Source organism: Scyliorhinus canicula, chromosome 7 (assembly GCF_902713615.1).
Source record: "Scyliorhinus canicula chromosome 7, sScyCan1.1, whole genome shotgun sequence".
NCBI lineage: Eukaryota > Metazoa > Chordata > Chondrichthyes > Carcharhiniformes > Scyliorhinidae > Scyliorhinus > Scyliorhinus canicula.
Genome location: NC_052152.1, coordinates 204,863,894 through 204,885,785, shown reverse-complemented (window position 1 = coordinate 204,885,785; position 21,892 = coordinate 204,863,894). Strand labels below are relative to the sequence as shown.

At 46.1% G+C, this 21,892-nt stretch overlaps 1 protein-coding gene across 1 annotated transcript in view; it reads left to right on the top strand.

Moving 5' to 3' along the window:
* psmf1 (proteasome inhibitor subunit 1) overlaps nt 1–21,046 on the top strand; it is a 55,479-nt gene extending 34,433 nt beyond the window's left edge. The window contains exons 4-6 of the mRNA XM_038803784.1: nt 2,456–2,509; nt 14,299–14,457; nt 20,184–21,046. Coding sequence (XP_038659712.1) covers nt 2,456–2,509; nt 14,299–14,457; nt 20,184–20,235 — 265 coding nt within the window. The 3' untranslated portion in view covers nt 20,236–21,046. The remainder of the gene's footprint in view (nt 1–2,455; nt 2,510–14,298; nt 14,458–20,183) is intronic.
* The last annotated feature ends 846 nt before the right edge of the window (nt 21,047–21,892 follow it).

Sequence of the window (21,892 nt, the reverse complement as noted above, 5' to 3'; positions counted from 1 at the left end):
GCTGATCCTTCAGTTGAGGTTCTAAATTGATGTTTTAATTAGTTTCCTTTTCATTATATTGCTTTGAAGCTGAAAGATGTTATTTGCTTTGAGACTGCAGAAATGTCAGATGTATTTCTGATGAATAACATCTCCCTGTAGATTCCTATCATGCTGCCACCAAAAATGAAACAGGCAGTTATTATCCTGTATTTGCTGGGGCCATGCTTGAGTGCAGTGGAGGATAGCCTTGAAGCCTGCACCGCATGCTAGTTGATCTGTTTTATTATCCAACTCTTTTCATTTTGAGTGCAACCTCTAGAAAGCTGTTGGCATCTCTGCAACTGATTTTATCAAAAGAAAAAAACCTGCTGTCAAAATTGTTTTGACGTGATCTTACACTGCCTGGGCCAAAGAAAAATATTTTACAGGCGCAATCATAGAATGATGCAGCATAGAAGGTGGGAGGCCATTTGGCCCATTGTGGCGATGCCAGCTCTCTGACAGAACCATCCAATTAGTCCCACTCCCCTCTGTTCTTTCCATCATCCTGACAATTTTCCCCGTCAAGTATTATATATGGTTAGATGGTTCCCGTACCAGCCTCCCCGAACAGGCGCCGGAATGTGGCGACTAGGGGCTTTTCGCAGTAACTTCATTGAAGTCTACTCGTGACAATAAGCGATTTTCATTTTCATTTCATTAATGGTCAATCCCTTCAAGAATGCACATGAAATGCCCATGACGGTAGTGACGTTTAAGGGCATCTTGAAAAATACATGAATAGGATGGGAATGGAGGGATACGGACCCCGGAAGTGTAGAAGATTTTAGTTTAGATGGGCAGCATGGTCGGGTCAGGGTTGGAGGGCCGAAGGGCCTATTCCTGTGCTGTACTTTTCTTTGTTCATTGAAATAATAATCAAACATAATTAGGAGATAAAAGAGGACTCGCGGTCAAAGAAGGGGATTACGGGACATACTAAAGGAGGAGCGAGAGGTGGAATAAATTTAGGAGGGGCCATGGGTTAAGTCCAAAGCTTGGCACCCAGGCAGGTGAAAGTACAGTCAGCTCTGTTGCAGTGATAAAAATTGGTGATACTCGAGGCCAGAATTGGAGGAGTGCAAAGTTCTCAGAGGCTGGACAGGACACCAGAATATGGCTGGCAGCTTACAAATCCTATCTGGTACGAAAGGTTTGAACAGAAGCCAAGTTTCCATTAGTTCCGTTGGCTGGTGATTGATTATAGACTTTGCACACTCGAGTGCAGGACCATTTGAGCAGTTAGCTTTCACGTTTGATCAGATGCATTTTCTAGGATGCTAGTCCGTACTTGTTTAATTTTCATAGAATGTTTTTATTCATTCATGGTGAGCAGCTATTTTCATTGCCAAGGTGGTGGTGAGTCACTGCAATCAGTGTGGTGAAGGTGGGGAGGGAGTTCCAAGATTTTGGACCAGCGACAGTGAAGAAATGGTGATGGATTTCCAAGTCAGGATGGTGTGTGACTTGGAGGGAAACTGGCACACTGAAGTACGTTCCATGCATCTGCTGCCCTTGTCCATCAGGATGGTAGAGATCGGTGATTTTCGAAGATGCTGTCAGTGGAACCTTGGCAAGCTGCTCCAATGCATTTTGTAGATATACACACTGCTGTGCGCCAATTGTGGAGGGAGTGAATGTTTAATGTGGTGGGTGGGGTACCAGTTCAGTGGTCTGTTTTGTCATGGATGAGGTCAAGTTTCTCATAGTCATATATATGGAAGTTTGCCCAGCCAAGTGAAGAGTTTCTTTATTCGTTCATGGGATGTGGATGTTGCAGGCTGTGCCAGCATTTATTACCCATTCCTGAGGGAATTTAAGTGTCAACCACATTGCTGTGGGTCAGGAGTCACATGTAGGCTAGACCGGGTAAGGATGACGGATTACCGTCCCTAAAGGACATTAGCGAACCAGATGGGCTTTTACAACAATGGTTTCATGGTCACCTTTAGACTTTCCAGATCTTTATTAGATTCAGATTTCACCATCTGCCATGGCGGGATTTGAACTCGGGTCCCCAGAGCATGACTGTGGGTCTCTGGATTACTCATCCAGCGACAATACCACTGCGCCACTGCCTCCCCTATTCCATCGCTCCTTCGTTGTAGATGATGGAAACGCTTTGGGGAATCAGGAGGTTAGTAGCTGTCTGCACAATTCCCAGCCTCTGACCTCTTTATCACCACAGTATTTATATGGCGGCCCAGTTGCGTTCTGGCCAATTATGATCCAATGATGTTGAAATTGGGGATTTGATAATGGCAATAATGTTGAATATTATAAGTCATTATATAGCAGCTCAATTATTTCCAGAAATTCACAACTAACATGACATTTCTTGGGATGTTTGAATTTTTTAATGCATTAACATTTGGATGTTGCTCAGCTAACGCGTGTGTTTTCTTCCCCATGCCCCACCCCCCGCTCTTTCCAGGGCCGACCCTATGGCACCATTTGTATCAGGAGGAGATGATCTCGACCCATTCGGGTATGAATGCATTTATTTGATAAATATCTTTATGTCTCCGTGTTGTCTCTCTCAAACTTAGTCAAACATAATGATTCTTACTTTTAAAGAATGTTTTCAGTGGTGAAGACTGCACATATTCCAAGCCTGGGCTACTGAACGCAAACACAAGATGAAAACTAAAGTCAATCTTTGTTCATTGTTTGCTCTCTGAATCGAGAATGCAGCCTTCAGTTTTAGACTTGTGTCCATTTCAGGTTGATCGGTCTGGAACACTGAGCTATACCAATTAGTGTTGGCTGCTTGCTGAGACGGATGGTTATACAGACATATTTAAATTTTCAAATCCATTCATGCCTCGCCCCACCTCCATTAGGCATACAGCCCCCCAAGAATTATAAGCCCCTCTATCCTGGCTTCATTCACATCCACAATTTTAATCATTACTCCATTGACATGCCTGCCTTGAGCTGCCAGATCTCTAAGCTCTGGAGTTACCTCCCTGAACCTCTGTCTCTCTTTCCCCTTTAAGACGTTCTGTTAAAACTACCACTTTCACCATGATCTCCTTATGTGGTTCGATATCAGTCTTTGGCCCAGAACACTCCTGTGAAGCACCTTGGAACATTAAAGGTGCTATAGAAATTAAAGTTGTTCTTGAGAGGTACTGTGGGTTATACAGAGACCCCAGGAGAATAACGTTTGTTTAATATTGCACCATTTACTTGTTCCTTTGCCTCTCTAAGTAAGGTAGATATCCCACAGATCCCATGTGCACTGCCTCGTGTGGTTTAGGACTTGTTGAAATTGAATTGCTAGGTTGAACAATCCTGGTTTTTGAAGATGAATTGGTGAAAACCATTAAAGGGCATTTAATTTATTTCTCTGTGATCCTGGGTGTGAGGATAATCTCTGCTCTAATCCCCAAGTGCAATTGCGCTTAACCAGCCTGAGTCCTGATATCAGAGTAAAATGTCCCATCATGTTCCTCTGCATCACCTTCATATTTTAATATTCCACACCCAACACAACAGAAAAAACAGTGTATTTAGTACCTATCAAATAAAGTATTTGGAAGTTTGTGCATGCAAATCCTAAACCTCATTGCCTCATACAAATTGTTATTATCTGTGCAGGGGTTTGTGTCGGTAAGGTCTTGTTTTGATCTTTGAAATGCTTTTGTGTCCAATTTAGTTTAAATATATTCCGAGTTTCATGGAGGTTAATCTCTGGAGCACTTCCCATCTCCATTTAAAGATGACGCAGCAAAGACAAGGGCAATAATTAACTATACAAACCATTTACTTCTAGGATCAATTTGTGCGTGAATCCTGTCTGAATGAAGGAATGGCATTTTGCTGCATTATTTTTCTTTTGCATTCAAAGAAGGCGTTTCCAATGCAACAACATTTCCACCAACTACCTCTTCACTTCTGTTTTAATTGCCTCTTATAATGAATATTTATTTCAATCCTTATTCCCACACGTTTTTCTTGAGGTGTGGGTATCGCTGGGCAAGGACGGTATTTGTTGTCTGTCACCAATTTCCCTTGAGCTGAGTGGCATGCTTGGCATTTCAGAGGGCGGTTAAGAGTCAACCACGTTACTTTGGATCTGGAGTAATATGTAGATTTCCTTCCCTGAAGGATATTAGTGAATCTGATGGGTTTTAAGAATTGATGACTCTCAAGGTCACCACGACTGAGACTAGTTTTCAATTCCAGATTTAATTAATTGAATTTAAATTCCTCCAGCTGCCTTGGTGGGGTTGTGACCCAGGGCATTAGTCTGGGTCTCTGGATTACTTGTCCAGCGACAATACTATCTCCCCCCGAAAGGGACAACTGCTGGACGTTTTGCTTCTTTTAAAACCTCCAGCTTATAAAATCTGTAACTGCTTTTCTTTTGAGTACGAGAGATTTACTCCCAAGTTGGTTCACAGGCTTGTTTAGTAAAGGTAAACAGTGAAGGTTATCGAGCAACTTGTTTAAATGATTGGTATTACCAGTGTTCATAAAAACATGACGGAATCTTCCCTTCCAACTGTATCTCATTAACGTAACAGAATTTGGGCAGCACGGTGGCACAGTGGTTAGCATTGCTGCCTACGGCGCTGAGGACCCGGGTTTGAATCCTGGCCCTGGGTCACTGTCTGTGTGGAGTTTGCACGTTCTCCCCGTGGGTTTCACCCCCACAACCCAAAAGATGTGCAGGTTTGGAAAAAATAATTGGTTACTCTAAATTTAAAAAGAAAGAAAGAAAAAAAAACTTAACAGAATTTAAAATCACTGCTCACAGCCATGTCCTCTATCCTTGGCATTTCTCCATCTTGTGTCAAATTTTAATTGTGTTCTCCCGTGTTTTACAACATTCATTTCTGAATGCAAATGTTCCCTGATTAAACTGCAATTAAATATCAGTGTCCAGCTTGTAGTTGAACAGCAGCTTCTAATTGAGTGTGTACTGTATGATGGAAGATCTCAATCTGATTGCCCTTTATCAGTCAGTTTGCTTTGTATTACAGTACGTCCATGTGTAGCCCCGAGTCCCCATTATTCTTCTGTAATTTATGAAGGTCAAGGGCAATAAATCACCTCCCTTTTTAATCAAACCAACAGCGACTGGATTCTTCATGTGTGATCGGCAGAGCATTTTTTCTCAATTTGGATAAGTAGGTGATTATGTTTCAGTGGACATGGTAATGCGTTTGTAGTCCTTTATTAACTGTATGCCGTTTTTTCCTAAAAGACTATATTACAGTTTGACCTGCCCTCTGCTTGAAATCTCAATTCATGAATTTTATTGCAGTTCAATGTTTCTGCTTTGTGCAGTCACCGATTCTTTCTTGACCTCAAGGTTATATCATAAGAGGAACATTTGCTTATGAGAGGAATACTTGTATTTATATGGTGCCTTTCACATCCAATCATCTCAAAGCACTACATGCGCGGTAGCACAGCGGGTACCACTGTTGCTTCACAGCTCCAGGGTCGCAGGTTCGAATCCCGGCTTGGTTCACTGTTTGTGCAGAGTCTGCACGTTCTCCCTGTGCCTGCGTGGGTTTCCTCCGGGTGCTCCGGTTCCTCCCACAAGTCCCGAAAGACGTGATCTGAAGTACACTGAAGCTAAGCAATTCACCGTGAACTAGTCCCAGAAACTGGGTCAGAATGGTTCCAAACAATCCCGCATTGTCTTCCCATGACAACTTTTAATTAAATGCTTCTGGGTTTAAATATCTTGCTCACTTAAAGGGTAGGAGACAATGCAGAAGGAGGAGACTCCTGACCCCAAATGTTTTGGGGATATAGGAAGAAGAAATCGGTCCGACGAGTGAGAATGTGGGGACAGTGATTGGAGGCAGGTGTGTCTGTCCAACTAGTGATGGTGTGGAGGTGGAGAGAAAGGTGTCTGCCTAATTGGTGACGGCGTTGTTTTGTTCCAATCTAGATATAACCAAGCCCATGTTTTAAAGGGGAGGAATTGGGAGTATCCAGTCCACCATTTTACTGCCATTTGGATATCTGATCCACATTGAGTGGTCAAGTTCATTGCTGAACTCAGATGTCATTGCAAAATCCATGCAATATTAGTTGTGGCATCTGCTACTGAAGCCGCCCTTCCCCCCCCCCCCCCCCCCCCCCCTCCATGGACCTATACTTAGGCTAACTTTCTTCCTCTCCCTGGTGTCCTGGCCAATGTTTATTCCTTAAATAATATCACTGAACATCAAATGATCTTGTTACCTCATTGCTGTTTGTGAGACCTTTTCTTGTGTACCTATGTGTTGCTTCCTCTCAGCATTGCGCTGAAGGTTCAATCTAGATTATGTGCTCTATTCTGTGGTGAGAGTGTTATCAATGAGACAGCATTGACACAATCATATTAATGTGGGTACGTTCTCCGACCTGTCTTTGTCGACGTGGTTGTGAATCCCAGGAATGACTGACTTTTGAGCTTTGCTGTGTGTTGGGAAGCCGTATAGGATGAAGACTAACTGGTACAGCCAGTGGTCATATTGCTGCCACGGCCGTATGCTGTATTGGCCTGAGTTTGACATCACTGCCCCAAACCACATCATTGTGTCCACTGGCAAAAAGGCAACTGATTGGGATTATTGAAATTGGAAACTAAGGGCTGCACGGTGGCGCAGTGGTTAACACTGCTGCCTCACGGTGCCAGGGACCCGGGTTAACACTGCTGCCTCACAGTTCCAGGGACCCGGGTTAACACTGCTGTCTCTCAGTGCCAGGGACCCGGGTTAACACATCTGCTTCACAGCGCCAGGGACCCGGATTAACACTGCTGCCTCACAGTGCCAGGGACCCGGGTTAACACTGCTGTCTCACAGCGCCAGGGACCCGGGTTAACACTGCTGTCTCACGGTGCCAGGGGCCCGGGTTAACACTGCTGTCTCACAGCGCTAGGGACCCGGGTTAGCACTGCTGCCTCACAGTTCCTGGGACCCGGGTTAACACATCTGCTTCACAGCGCCAGGGACCCGGGATAACACTGCTGCCTCACAGTGCCAGGGACCCGGGTTAACACTGCTGCCTCACGGTGCCAGGGACCCGGGTTAGCATTGCTGCCTCACAGTGCCAGGGACCCGGGTTAACACTGCTGCCTCACGGTACCAGGGACCCGGGTTAACACTGCTGCCTCACGGTGCCAGGGACCCGGGTTAGCACTGCTGCCTCACGGTGCCAGGGACCCGGGTTAACACTGCTGTCTCACAGTGCCAGGGACCCGGGTTAACACTGCTGCCTCACAGTTCCAGGGACCCGGGTTAGCACTTCTGTCTCACAGCACCAGGGACCCGGGTTAGCTCTGCTGCCTCACAGCGCCAGGGACCCGGGTTAGCACTGCTGCCTCACAGCACCCAGGGATCCAGGTTAACACTGCTGCCTCACTGTGCCAGGGACCCGGGTTAACACTGCTGCCTCACAGAGCCAGGGACCCGGGTTAACACTGCTGTCTCACAGTGCCAGGGACCCGGGTTAACACTGCTGCCTCACTGTGCCAGGTAGCCGGGTTAGCACTGCTACCTCACTGTGCCAGGGACCTGGGTTAACACTGTTGCCTCACAGAGCCAGGGACCCGGGTTAACACTGCCGTCTCACAGTGCCAGGGACCCGGGTTGACACTGCTGCCTCACAGAGCCAGGGACCCGGGTTAACACTGCTGCCTCACAGTGCCAGGGACCCGGGTTAACACTGCTGCCTCACAGAGCCAGGGACCCGGGTTAACGCTGCTGTCTCACAGTGCCAGGGACCCGGGTTAACACTGCTGTCTCAGTGCCAGGGACCCGGGTTAACACTGCTGTCTCACAGTGCCAGGGACCCGGGTTAGCACTGCTGCCTCACTGTGCCAGGGACCCGGGCTAACACTGCAGCCTCTCAGCGCCAGGGACCTGGGTTAGCACTGCTGCCTCACAGCACCAGGGACCCGGGTTAGCACTGCTGTCTCACAGTGCCAGGGTCCCGGGTTAACGCTGTTGTTTCACAGCGTCAGGGTCCCGGGTTGGCACTGCTGCCTCACAGCGTCAGGGACCCGGGTTAGCACTGTTGCCTCACAGCACCAGGGATCAAGGTTAGCACTGCTGCCTCACAGCGCTAGGGACCCGGGTTCAATTCCGGTCTTGGGTGACTGTGTGGAGTTAGCACTTTCTCCCCGTATCTGTCTGGATTCCCTCCGGATGCTCAGGTTTCCTCCCACAGTCCAAAGATGTGCAGGTTAGGTGGATTGGCCATGATAAATTGTCCCTTAGTGTCCAACGAAAGATATGTAGGTTAGGTTCAGGGATTATTGGAATAGGGTGGGGGACTGAGTTTGGGCGGAGTGTTCTTTCAGAGGGTCGTGCAGACTCAATGGGCCGAATGGCCTCCTTCTGCACTGTAGGGATTCTACGATTCCAGTGTGAATGGACAATCACAAGGACATCTGCATAGTGCTGTTCTGTAACATTGTTATAAGAGGTAAGAGCAGACGTAGGCTTTTTCGCTGCTCAAGTGAGTGACTATCTACTGTCCTCTGGAGCAGAGAATTCTCCCTCTTTCTCTTTTGTTTGGGATTCTGAAACAATCTTGACATGTAGTCATCCTCACCTTTGCAGTTATAGCAGCATTTGATTGGTTAATAAGCAGATGAACTAATAATTGCCTCAGGAAGCTTTAATCTGTTTTGTAATTGAAGTGGTGCGATTGAGTCTGTCCGTGTTGTTAAAGTTCTTAGTTATAAGTCCCCTCTGGCTGTTTTCAGACATTTCTCTGCACTGCGTTCAAGTTGCACTTACTTGATATGTGAGGTGAAATCATGCCAGACATTGTATTGTTAAATTGAATATTTCATTCCTTTCAACTGATCGTGACATTCAGCGGATTTTGCAGCTTGCATTCATTATCTGTCGATTCTATCAATCCCACCCCCAGTCCCACCCCCAGCCCCAGTCTCTACTCCAGCCCCATCCCCAGCCCCTCCCCCAGCGTCTGCCTCAGCCCCTCCCCCAGCCTCTGCCCCAGCCCCTCCCCCAGCCTCTGCCCCAGCCCCTCCCCCAGCCTCTGCCCCAGCCCCACCCCCCAGCCCCTGTCTCTACCCCAGTGTTATGGGCCAGGGTTTAGAGAACCCCAAAAGTGTATCATGGAGTTCACCTGACCCACAGCTTTTACTAGATTGTGGTATGGGGAGCACACGGCCCACTCTACAGGTGTGGTACAGCAGAAATGGAAAAGTATTTTTTAAAGCAAAACAATGTTTATTCTATGAACTCAAGTTAACCTTTTTAAAACATACAGTGAACATCTTAGCAACCATTAATTCAAATACAACCCCCAAGGAATACAACACTAAGTAATCCTTAATAAATTCCCAAACAACATCCAGTAAACAAAAGACCCTTTTAACACCAAGATCAGGTTTAAATTATCTAATGAGAGCAGTTATCCCTTTGAAATCACCCAAATGAACACTCTTTAGCTTGTAGAGAGATCCATGCACATCTGCTGGCTTTCACTGCAGCTCTTCTCCCTGAAAACAAAACTAAAAACTCTATAGCAGCCTGCTCAAAATCGAAAGTAAAGCAGACCGACAGCCCAGCTCCACTCACTCTCTGACATTACTGCAGTAATAAACACCCATTTCTTAAAGATACACCCACTACAGTTATTCTAAAAACAATCATTTCTTAAAGGTACTCTTGCATGACACCTCCTCCCAAGAAAAAAACCCCATCAACTTCAAGATGGTTTCATTTTTCACCTTTTCACTATCTTTAAGAAATGCACACAGTAAATATACTTTTTTGTTTCAAAAAACAACACACGCAAACAGGTATAATATTATAGTCCATTTTTTGTTCTTCCTCCTCCAACTGGAATCCTTCTCGATTGACAGTCTCTTTGAACAAGGAGGTCTTTGCATGATCCGTCCATTTCTCTACGCCTCGGCATTTCTCTTTAAAGTCATATACCTCAGTGCAATCTGATCATAGAGTCCCTTGTAATTCTCCAACACAGGAGCATTGGTTATCACAGCTTTCAGGCCGTCAAATGCCTGTTGAAAGTCCGCTGTCCACTGAAATTTTTGACGTTTCTTCAGCAAGTCCATCAGTGGAGCAACCACGTTACAGAAATATTTCACAAATGTATATACCATCTGGAGTCACACACGTTGAAATCTCCTTCGCCCTTTCGGATAAAGGTACCTTTAACCTTTAAGTAAATCCATTTTGGAAATAAAAGCTGATTGTCCCACTTTCTCAATGCAATCCTCCAAACGTGGGATAGAATAAGAGTCCGTTCTTGTAACTGCATTAACCTTTCTGTAGTCCGCACACAGCCGTTGGGTACAGTCTGGTTTAGGTCTCATCACTATGGGTGAGCTCCATTGGCTGCAACCCACTTCAATTATGCCATTTTTAAACATACTCTCAATCTCTTTGTTAACCTGTGCCAATTTTAAAGGGTTAAGTCTGTATGGATGTTGTTTGATTGGAACAGCATTTCCCACATCTACATCATGTATAGCCATTTTAGTACTTCCCAATTTATCTCTACAAACTTGCTCACGTGATATCAATAACTCTTTCAGGTCAGTCCGTTTTTACTCTGGAAGTTAATTCAACAATTTATCCCAATTTTTAAGAACATCCTAATTTTCCAATTTAATTTGAAGTATGTCAAATTCACAGTCATCTGGATTTGGTTCATCACTTTGAGTTAGAATCATTAAAACCTCCTCCTTTTTCTCTCCTTCCCTTTAAAAGTACCTTTTAAGCATATTCATATGACACACTCGATGAGTCTTCCTTCTATCTGGTGTTTTTAACCACCTAATTCACCTCACTTAATTTCCTTTCAATCTGATAAGGTCCACAAAACCTTGCTTTTAAAGGTTTACCCACCACTGGTAACAATACTAAAACTTTATCTTCACTGGCAAAACTACGAACTTTGGATTACTTGTCCGCTACCCGTTTCATCAGATTTTGTGCAACTTTTAAATGTTGTCCAGCCAATTCTCCTGCTCTGTTTAATCGTTCCCTAAAATTTGACACGTAATCCAATTATGTAATTTCCGATTTCTCACTCACCAATTTTTCCTTAATCAATTTAAGTGGTCCTCTTACCTCATGTCCAAAAATTAGTTCAAAAGGACTGAATTTGGTTGACTCATTAGGTGCATCCCTAATTGCAAACAGTACGAATGGAATTTGTTTATCCCAATCCTCTGGATAATCGTGACAATAAGCCCTCAACATTGTCTTTAATGTCTGATGCCACCTTTCTAACGCTCCCTGCGATTCTCGATGGTACACAGTTGATTTTAATTGTTTTATTTCTAAGCTATCCATAACTTCTTTGAATAACTTTGAGGTAAAATTCGATCCTTGATCCGATTGAATTTCTGTGGGTAGTCCATATCTAGTAAAGAATTGAAGTAACTCCTCCACAATCTTTTTAGCTGTAATATTGCGTACTGGAATGGCCTCTGGAAACCTAGTAGACACATCCATTATCATCAAAAGATATTGATTCCCACTTTTGGTTTTAGGAAGCGGTCCTACGCAATCATTTAGGACCCTTGTAAAAGGTTCCTCAAATGCTGGAATGGGTATTAAGGGCGCTGGTTTTATCACTGCTTGAGGTTTCCCTATCACTTGACATGTGTGACATGATTGACAAAATTTAACAACATCTTTATGTAGTCCAGGCCAATAAAAATGTTTTTTATTTTAGCTTGAGTTTTCCTTATTCCCAAATGACCTCCCACTGGTACCTCATGTGAAACTCACAACACCTCCTTTCTATACCCTACCGGCAATACTATTTGATAACCGTCTGCTCACTTTTCATCTGCCTGCATATGTAAAGGTCTCCATTTTCTCATCAAGACATCACTTTTACGGTAATAACAGTCTGGTATACACTCAGATTCCTCTTCCGTGTATGCTTTCTGATACATCCGTTTTATTTCTATATCTTTCTGTTGTAACTCCGCCAATTTTCCTGAACTAAAAATATCCACCTCATCCCCCACCTGGTCTTATTCTTTTTCAACCATCTGATCAAAAATCGTTTCTGATAATTGCACTTCAACTTCATCTTTACTCTTTGATTTCTCCTCTTGTCTTAACCTATGACTGTTGTAATAACAGGGATTGTAGGGTGAAGCCCAGAAAGCATCCAATTCATCAGGCCCACTCTGCCATTCACTAAGATCATGAATGATCTGATTGTGGCATTAACCCGATTTTCCGCATAACCCTCTCGACTCCCTTGTCAAACAAAAATCTGTCGAACTCAGCCTTTCGCAAACTCAGGCATTTTACAACCACGAACGCACGTTTTTTGAAATGTAGTCACTGTTACTATGTCGGAAAGCAGATGCTATTTTATGTGCAGCAAGCTGCCTCTGATAACAGGCAGATAAACAATCAAATTATCTGGTTTTAGATGTTCATCACAGAATAATCTTTGCAAGAATATCCCCGCTCTTCTACAAATAGTGTTACATCCACCTGAGAGGGCTAGCAGGGATTTGTTTTAACATTTCATCCAAAAGACGGCTCCTGTGACAGTGAAGCACTCATCAATACTGCACAGGGATTGTCAACTCGAGATAGAGGCATTTGTTTTGAGTGTTCACATTCATTCTAAGAGGTACAATTGAAAGGGCTGGTTGTGTTATCTCTGAGATTAATGTTGAAATCTGGCCCTGAATGAATTGCCACAATCCCAGTTAATGTTATAGTTGGACGGGCAGATCTCATAACGGAACCCTGGCCCCAAATACAGTAACTTTAATTTTTTTTATAAATTGTGGAGGAACAGAATCACAGAACGGCTAATTAGTTAACAACAAGAAAAAAACAATTATTAAACAGGAAAAAATTGGATTATGATGCAATATGTCTTTACCCCTCCCCCCCCCCCCCCCCCAGAGAGCATTCCAGAGAGAGGCAGTGAAAAAATCACTCTTGTAACACTCACCTGGGCATACACCTGCTGGCTCAAACAGAGGAAGCACCATGTGTCAATCCCTGGAAAGAGAAGGCTGTGTTTAAACCACTCAGGTCCTTGAACTGCGAGCCATTCATTCATTTCCCTTGGTAAGCTGTAATTGGCAGCTTCCGCACGCACACACACACACACAGCTGTGAGCCTTGCTTCATTCATCTCCCTTCATGTTTTAGTAACTGAAGTGCCCTGGCTGCAATGTTTACAAACATCAACCACTTCGAAGAGAGTTAAGTGCTGTCAGTTTCCGGTTGAGCACTTCAAAATCGTTCAAGCGTGACGCGGTCACTGGGGGAGGGTGATACCCCTGTATAGGAGGTCTCTGGGGGAGGGGTTGTGAGCGGGGGGTTCTGGGGGGGTGTGAAACCTAAGTCAGTGTCTGTGAATTCCTCCTCAGAATGGCATCAGGCATTTAATTTACCTTTGAAGGCTGCTGTCCCACATCAAGTCTCGTTACTGCAATTGTCTCTCTAACTCAGAACACTTTTAAAAAAATTCAGAGTACCCAATTATTTTTTTCCCCAATTAAGGGGCAATTTAGCGTGGCTAATCCACCTAACCTGCACATCTTTGGGTTGTGGGGGTGAAACTCACGCAGACATGGGGAGAATGTGCAAACTCCATACGGACAGTGACCCAGGGCCAAACTCAGAACACCCTTCCTTGAATTCTTCAAAACCATACCTTGCTTCCTGTTCACTTAACTCCAGACTTCTTGGGACACTTCTCTCCAGTTCACTAGTTTCCTTATACCATCTGGACTCCAGATTTCCGGTATCTACTTTCTTAACCATCACTCATAGTTATTCCCTCTCTAGCCTTCAAAACCAACTCCCTCTGTGAGAGCTGCCTTCTCTCTCACTACCTATCTTCAATTGCCAATCAAATTAGCGAAACCAAAACGTAAAACTTTTCTATCTTACAAGGCCCCAATTGCTCCAGAACCCCCACATGCTCATATCATTTATTGATTCTTCACACTGTAGCTCTCTCTAAGCACAATAGAAATGCATTTGGAACTTATCCAAGCCCCCACATACAAACGCCTTTGTCCAACTTGGATGTTGGTTTTAACCTTCCAGGCATGGCAACATTAAATAAAACCCACTTATCTAAAGATTACCAATGCCAATATAAATCCCTTAAAACTACCTTTGTTTTCTGAACCGAATGAATCAGCCCCCACTTCCGGAAAAAAAAACAGACCTTGATTGTTACGTTTAGTCCCTGGTTGTATCAGGTTTGATAGCTTTGTTTTGATGCAGCGAACTCAAAGTGTCATTTCTTTGTTTCTACCAGTGATCGAAGAGGTGGAATGATTGTAGATCCTTTAAGGTCAGGAGTACCGATTCCTGGCTTTGATCCTTCAGCAGGAATACCAGGGCAGCTTCCTCCCGGGGCAGTCCCACCTGGAGCTAGGTTTGACCCATTCGGACCAGTTGGACCCAGTCGTTCGGGGTATGTGTGAGCTTTTTTTTTGTTAATGGAAATTCACAGCAAGCTTTCCAAATGCAAAGTGGTTGTTTGAATTTACTTGTGCCATACGCTGTAGGAACAATCATTTCTAAACCAACTTGCTTCTGTCTGGAATAGATGACTGGATGTGTGGCGTCAGATTGCTCCCAGTGATATTGTCATGTACACTTTCTTTCCAGATACGGCACACTATATAGTTTATAATTGCCTTGTTCAGTGTTTCCATTGTGCAGGAATACACTTGGGTGTGAAGTGGAGGAGAGCTAGAGAGAGAAATGGAAGGGAAAACGAGAGAGGGATAGAGGAGAGAAAGGGGGTGATGAGAAGAGAGGGCAAACTGGAGAACATAGAGACAGAAATGGAGGGGAGAGAGAGAGACTGAAATGGACAGAAGGAGAGCAAAATTCAGGAGAAAGAGAGCGAAATGCAGGAGCGAGAGAGCGTGAATTGGGTGAGAGAGCGAGTACAAATTGGAGGAGAGAGAGAGCGAAATGGGGAGAGAGCGAAATGGAGAGAGAGCGAAATGGAGAGAGAGCGAAATGGAGAGAGAGCGAAATGGAGAGAGAGCGAAATGGAGGAGAGGAGAGAGGAATGGAGGAGAGGAGAGAGGCATGGAGGAAAGAGAGAGCGGGAAAATGGAAGAGAGAGAGAGGGAAATGGAGAGAAGGAGAGAGGGAAATGGAGGAGAGAGAGAGGGGAGAGAGGGAAATGGAGGAGAGGGAGGGAAATGGAGGAGAGAGAGTGGGAAATGGAGGAGAGAGAGAGGGAATGGAGGAGAGAGAGAGGGAAATGGAGGAGAGAGAGAGGGAAATGGAGGAGAGAGAGGGGGAAATGGAGGAGAGAGAGAGGGAAATGGAGGAGAGAGAGGGAAATGGAGGAGAGAGAGAGGGAAATGGAGGAGAGAGAGAGGGAAATGGAGGAGAGAGAGAGGGAAATGGAGGAGAGAGAGAGGGAAATGGAGGAGAGAGGGAAATGGAGGAGAGAGAGAGGGAAATGGAGGAGAGAGAGAGGGAAATGGAGGAGAGGGAGAGGGAAATGGAGGAGAGAGAGGGAAATGGAGGAGAGAGAGAGGGAAATGGAGGAGAGAGAGAGGGAAATGGAGAGAGAGAGAGGGAAATGGAGGAGAGAGAGAGGGAAATGGAGGAGAGAGAGAGGGAAATGGAGGAGAGAGAGAGGGAAATGGAGGAGAGAGAGAGGGAAATGGAGGAGGAGAGAGGGAAATGGAGGAGAGAGAGAGGGAAATGGAGGGGAGAGAGGGAAATGGAGGGGAGAGAGGGAAATGGAGGGGAGAGGGGGAAATGGAGGGGAGAGGGGGGAATGGAGGGGAGAGAGGGGAATGGAGGGGAGAGGGGGAAATGGAGGGGAGAGGGGGAAATGGAGGGGAGAGGGGAAATGGAGGGGAGAGGGGGAAAGGGAGGGGAGAGAGGGAATGGGGGGAGAGGGGGTGGAATGGAGGGGAGAGGGGGGGGAAAGGGGGGGGGCGTGTTGAGGGGTTGGGTAGGGTGAAGGGGGGAGGGGGATAGATGTTAAAGGAGGGGAGGAGGTGGGGAAAGGAGGGGAGAGGGGGAAACGGAGGAGAGGAGGGGGAAAGGGGAACACGGAGGAGATCAAGGAAAAGAGTGGGGAGGAGGGGAAACGGAAATGAGAGATGGAACGGAGGAGAGAGGGAAACGGAGGAGAGAGGGAGAGAGGGAAACGGAGAGGAGAGAGGGATGAGAGAGGGAAACGGAGGAGAGAGAGCACGAAATGGGGGGAGCGAGAACGAAATGGAGGGGAGAGAGGGAAATGGAGGAGCGAGAAAGCGAAATTGGATTTTGTTTACTGTCATGTGTACCGAGGTACGGTGAAAAGTATTTTTCCGCGAGCAGCTCCACAGATCATTAAGTACATGAAAAGAAAATACATAATAGGGCAACACAATAACTTTATAACACAGACATCGGGTGAAGCATACAGGGTGTAGTGTTAATGAGGTCAGTCAATAAGAGGGTCGTTTAGGTGTCTGGTGACAGTGGGGTAGAAGCTGTTTTTGAGTCTGTTCGTGCGCGTTCTCAGACTTCTGTACCTCCTGCCCAATGGAAGAAGTTGGAAGAGTGAGTAAGCTGGGTGGGAGGGATCCTTGATTATGCTGCCCGCTTTCCCCAGGCAGCGGGAGGTGTAGATGGAGTCAGTGGATGGGAGGTGGGTTCGTGCGATGGGCTGGGCCATTCACGACTCTCTGAAGTTTCTTGCAGTCTTGGGCCGAGCAGTTGCCATACCAGATGGAGGAGAGAGAGTGAAATGGAGGAGAGAGAAAGTGAAATGGAGGAGAGAGAGAGAGAGGGAAAGGAGTGGAAAGAAATAAAGAAATGGAGGGGAGCGATGGAGGGCAATGATAGATGGAAAGTCAAGGAGATGGAAGGGTGAGAGAGGGAGAGATGGAAGGTTGAGAGAGGGAGAAATGGCAGGGTGAAAGAGGGAGAGATGGATGGATGAGAGAGGGAGAGATGGAACGGCGAGAGGGAGAGATGAAGTTGCAGAGCGGGAGGGGATGGAGGGGAAGAGAGAGAGAGTTGGAGGGGAAAGAGAGTGAGAGATGGAACAGCGAGAGAGGGAGAGATGAAGTTGCAGAGTGGGAGGGGCTGGAGAGATGGAGAGGAAAAAGAGAGAGATGGAGGGGAAGAGAGAGAGTTGGAGGGGAAAGAGAGAGAGAGAGAGAGTTGGAGGGGAAATAGAGAGAGAGAGAGATGGAGGTAAAAGAGAGAGAGATGGAGGGGAGAGAGAGAGAGATGGAGGGGAAAGAGAGAGAGATGGAGGGGAAAGAGAGAGAGAGATGGAGGGGAAAGAGAGAGAGAGGTGGAGGGGAAAGAGAGAGAGAGAGATGGAGGGGAAAGAGAGAGAGAGATGGAGGGGAAAGAGAGAGAGAGATGGAGGGGAAAGAGAGAGAGAGATGGAGGGGAAAGAGAGAGAGAGATGGAGGGGAAAGAGAGAGAGAGATGGAGGGGAAAGAGAGAGAGAGATGGAGGGGAAAGAGAGAGATGGAGGGGAGAGAGAGAGATGGAGGGGAGAGAGAGAGAGATGGAGGGAAGAGAGAGTGAGAGAGATGGAGGGGAAAGAGAGAGTGAGAGAGATGGAGGGGAAAGAGAGAGTGAGAGAGATGGAGGGGAAAGAGAGAGTGAGAGAGATGGAGGGGAAAGAGAGAGTGAGAGGAGATGGAGGGAAAGAGAGAGTGAGAGAGATGGAGGGGGAAGAGAGAGTGAGGAGAGATGGAGGGGAAAGAGAGAGGTGAGAGAGATGGAGGGGAAAGAGAGAGTGAGAGAGATGGAGGGGAAAGAGAGAGTGAGAGAGATGGAGGGGAAAGAGAGAGTGAGAGAGATGGAGGGGAAGAGAGAGTGAGAGAGATGGAGGGGAAAGAGAGAGTGAGAGAGATGGAGGGGAAAGAGAGAGTGAGAGAGATGGAGGGGAAAGAGAGAGTGAGAGAGATGGAGGGGAAAGAGAGAGTGAGAGAGATGGAGGGGAAAGAGAGAGTGAGAGAGATGGAGGGGAAAGAGAGAGTGAGAGAGATGGAGGGGAAAGAGAGAGTGAGAGAGATGGAGGGGAAAGAGAGAGTGAGAGAGATGGAGGGGAAAGAGAGAGTGAGAGAGATGGAGGGGAAAGAGAGAGTGAGAGAGATGGAGGGGAAAGAGAGAGTGAGAGAGATGGAGGGGAAAGAGAGAGTGAGAGAGATGGAGGGGAAAGAGAGAGTGAGAGAGATGGAGGGGAAAGAGAGAGTGAGAGAGATGGAGGGGAAAGAGAGAGAGAGAGATGGAGGGGAAAGAGAGAGAGAGAGATGGAGGGGAAAGAGAGAGAGAGAGATGGAGGGGAAGAGAGAGAGAGAGAGATGGAGGGAGAGAGAGAGAGATGGAGGGGAGAGAGAGAGATGGAGGGAGAGAGAGAGAGATGGAGGGGAGAGAGAGAGAGATGGAGGGGAGAGAGAGAGAGAGATGGAGGGGAGAGAGGGAGAGATGGAGGGGAGAGAGAGAGAGATGGAGGGGAGAGAGAGAGATATGGAGGGGAGAGAGTGTGAGAGATGGAGGGGAGAGAGTGTGAGAGATGGAGGGGAGAGAGTGTGAGAGATGGAGGGGAGAGAGAGTGAGAGATGGAGGGCAAAGAGAGTGAGAGATGGAGGGGTGAGAGATGTAGGGGAAAGAGAGAGAGAGAGATGAAGGGTAAAGAGAGAGAGAGAGAGATGAAGGGAAGAGAGAGAGGTGGAGAGGAAAGAGAGAGAATTGGAGGGCAGCGAGATGGAGTGGAGCAAGAGAGATTCTCATTCTACAGAACCACATCCAGTAATGTCCTCTTCTGGAAACCTACTGATCTAGAAAATTCTCCCGAGCACAATTCAGAAACACTTGCGTCTGTGCACTTTATCCTTATCCTCACCAAGTCTATATTAGGATAACTAAAGCCCAGGGCAGCACGGTGGCCTAGTGGTTAGCACAGCTACCTCACGGCGCTGAGGTCCCAGGTTCGATCCCGGCTCTGGGTCACTGTCTGTGTGGAGTTTGCACATTCTCTCCGTGTCTGCGTGGGTTTCACCCCCACAACCCAAAAATGTGCAGGGTAGGTGGATTGGCCACGCTAAATTGCCCCTTAATTGGAAAAAATAATTGGGTAATCTAAATTTATTTTTTTTTAAAAAGGTAACTAAAGCCCTCCAATAAAACTACTCTGCAGTTTTTGTTCATCTTTGTAATCACTTTGCAAATGCGTTCCTCTACATCTTTCCCCATAGATGGTGCCTCATAAAATGCACCCAGTAGTGTAAATAATACCTTCTTGCTTTTTACCTCTAACCAATTAGGTCGGTCCTTGATTTCTCCAGGCAGCCCACACTCTCCAGTACTGTGATGTTCTCCTGCCTCCCCTCCTTTTCTTTCCTCCACTGTCTTTCGTAGCCACCCTGGAATATTTAGAACCCTGTCTTAGCCTTTTTTGAACCAGATCTCAATTTTGATAAAGTTAAAGTCATTGGCAATCACAAAGTTCACCTGACTGCTCAGAACGACGTCACACTCTGACACTGAACAGGTTCTGAAGATGTGACTGCCACATTGATTACCTTATATTAGGGTCATGAACTGTCCGAATCAGTCTGTACAGCCTCACTGGAGTTTCAGCTCCCGTGTACAGGATACCTGTCGGATGCATTGAGCGCTTTTACAGGCGATTCACTTGCGACCAGTTTCTGTGCCAGGTTAAAAATTACACCTGACATCACCAGGGCGAATGCTTTAAGGAACAGAGGAATGTGTTGTTGGTGAAAGTATTCAGATGTTAGCGTTCAGTCTAACTTTTACAGCACAACTTGCAGCAATCCCAGGGGATATGTTTGTAGGGTCTGCGCTCGACCCGGCCTTTCACTGGAGCCCAGTGAGTTCCAAGATGTGTGTGCTGATAGCAACTTGCCACCAGTGCGGCTCCTGTGGATCCTGCTGCTATTCACCCTGTGTTGTCCACTCCAGTTAGTGTAGTAAAAGTGAAAGCTTTGCCCTTTTAGCTGCTGTTTGTGTGCTGGAGGAACCAGTCATTATTCTCAGCAGTGTCCAGATTAATCTTTTGATTCTTAAGGACAGCCCTGGAGGGATAACAACCGTAAACAATAATTGTGCGGTCTGATAGCAGATGTGGGTTTTTATGCTGAATGTTCGGATTTCTGAATGATTACAAAATGTTTCTTTTTTTTTCAGCCCCGATCCAGACCACCTTCCTCCTCCTGGATATGACGACTTGTTCATGTGATTTCCCCCCCCCCCCCCCCCCCCCCCCCCCCTTCCCCTCGCCTCTCCCCTCCCTTAAAACAGATTTGGTTATTTTTTAAAAAGACCTCGGATATAGATCACAACTTGAGGAATCCTGTGGCCTTCGCTTCTTATGGTTTAATGAATATTTTATGAACCGTGTAAATTAGCCGCTTGCTCTGGCGTGTTCCCTATATGAAGATCAGCTTCAGCTCAAGCAGTCTGCCCTTTAGCAGTGCAGCGTAGTTGATGAACTGAACTAGTGAAAGTCTGAAGAGCAGCCAAGTGCTTTATTGTCGTTTCTGACACATGCTCCCAGTGAGGACCTATGACCATTCTCCTGCACGTTGTCACCATGTGAGGTGACTGAGGTAGGCAGATGACATTAAATGCATTAGAGGGTTTAAGTTAACTGATCCTCTTAATAAACTGATGTGTAAATGAAAGAGTCGTTGATTGTATTTTGTCATGTTACACCGGTCTCCTTACACTTTAAGTAAGGGTTTTTTGTTGAATTCATGAATTTGTCGAATCTTCCAGAATGGAAAGAGGTAATCTGACCCATTATGTCTGTGTCAGCTCTTTGAAAAAGTTATCTATTTAGTTCCACTCCCCCTGCTATTTCCACAGCGCCCTGTAAATCCTCACTCTATCAGTTCATTGCCCTGGGGGAAAATAGGAAATATTTATTTTCTTAACCTAGGGTATGTGCACCTCACCATACTGAGCCAGACTCTCTGTTTTGGTTGACAACTAACAGACCTTTTTAGTTTCAGTAGACGGACCGTTTTCTCTCTGTGTACCAGAATAAACAAACGTGAGTGGGTTGAGCTCAGTTCGATTTACTTTCTCCGCCATCCCGGCTCTTTGACTGGACTGCTCAATCAACAAGCTTGTTTTCAGAAATCAAATATTGATCTCATTTATAACTCCAATAATTATTTTAATTTTCAATTAAAACTTATATCAAAAATTTAACAGCACCGTGTTTGTGACTTGATCTATAAGTGCCTCCAAACTTTCTTTGTTAAGGGAGAAACACATTTTGGGGACAGGGAATACAATAAATGGTGTCAGAAATGGCTCCGTGTGCACACCAGGGTGCCTGGTAAATGATGTCTGCCCTGCCCTGTTTGCCTTTGGCGCCATCACTATCTTTTCCCCATGTGTAGCCCATATTTAACAAATTAGTTGCTCCAAATATCTGCTCGTACATCACAGTTATGTGGAAAGACTAGCAAACTGGGATTCATAGAATCATAGAACTTACAGTGCAGCGGAAGGCTATTCGGCCCATCGAGTCTGCACCAGCCCCTGGAAAGAGCTCCCTACTTAAGCCTATACCGCCACCCTGTCCCCGTAACCTAGTAACCCCACCTAACCTTACTGGACACTAAGGGCAATTTAACCACCTAACCTGCACATCTTTGGACTGTGGGAGGAAACCAGAGCACCCGGAGGAAAGTCTCACAGACACGGCGAGAACGTGCCGACTCCGACACAGACAGCGACCCAAGCTGGGAATCAAACCTGGGACCTCTGCCGCTGTGAAGCAACTATGCTAACCACTGTGCTGCCCCGCCACCCACATTGTTCCCCTTGGTACTTGGGGATGATTAATGGAGCTGTTTAAAATTCTGGTGTTTTGATCGAGTAAG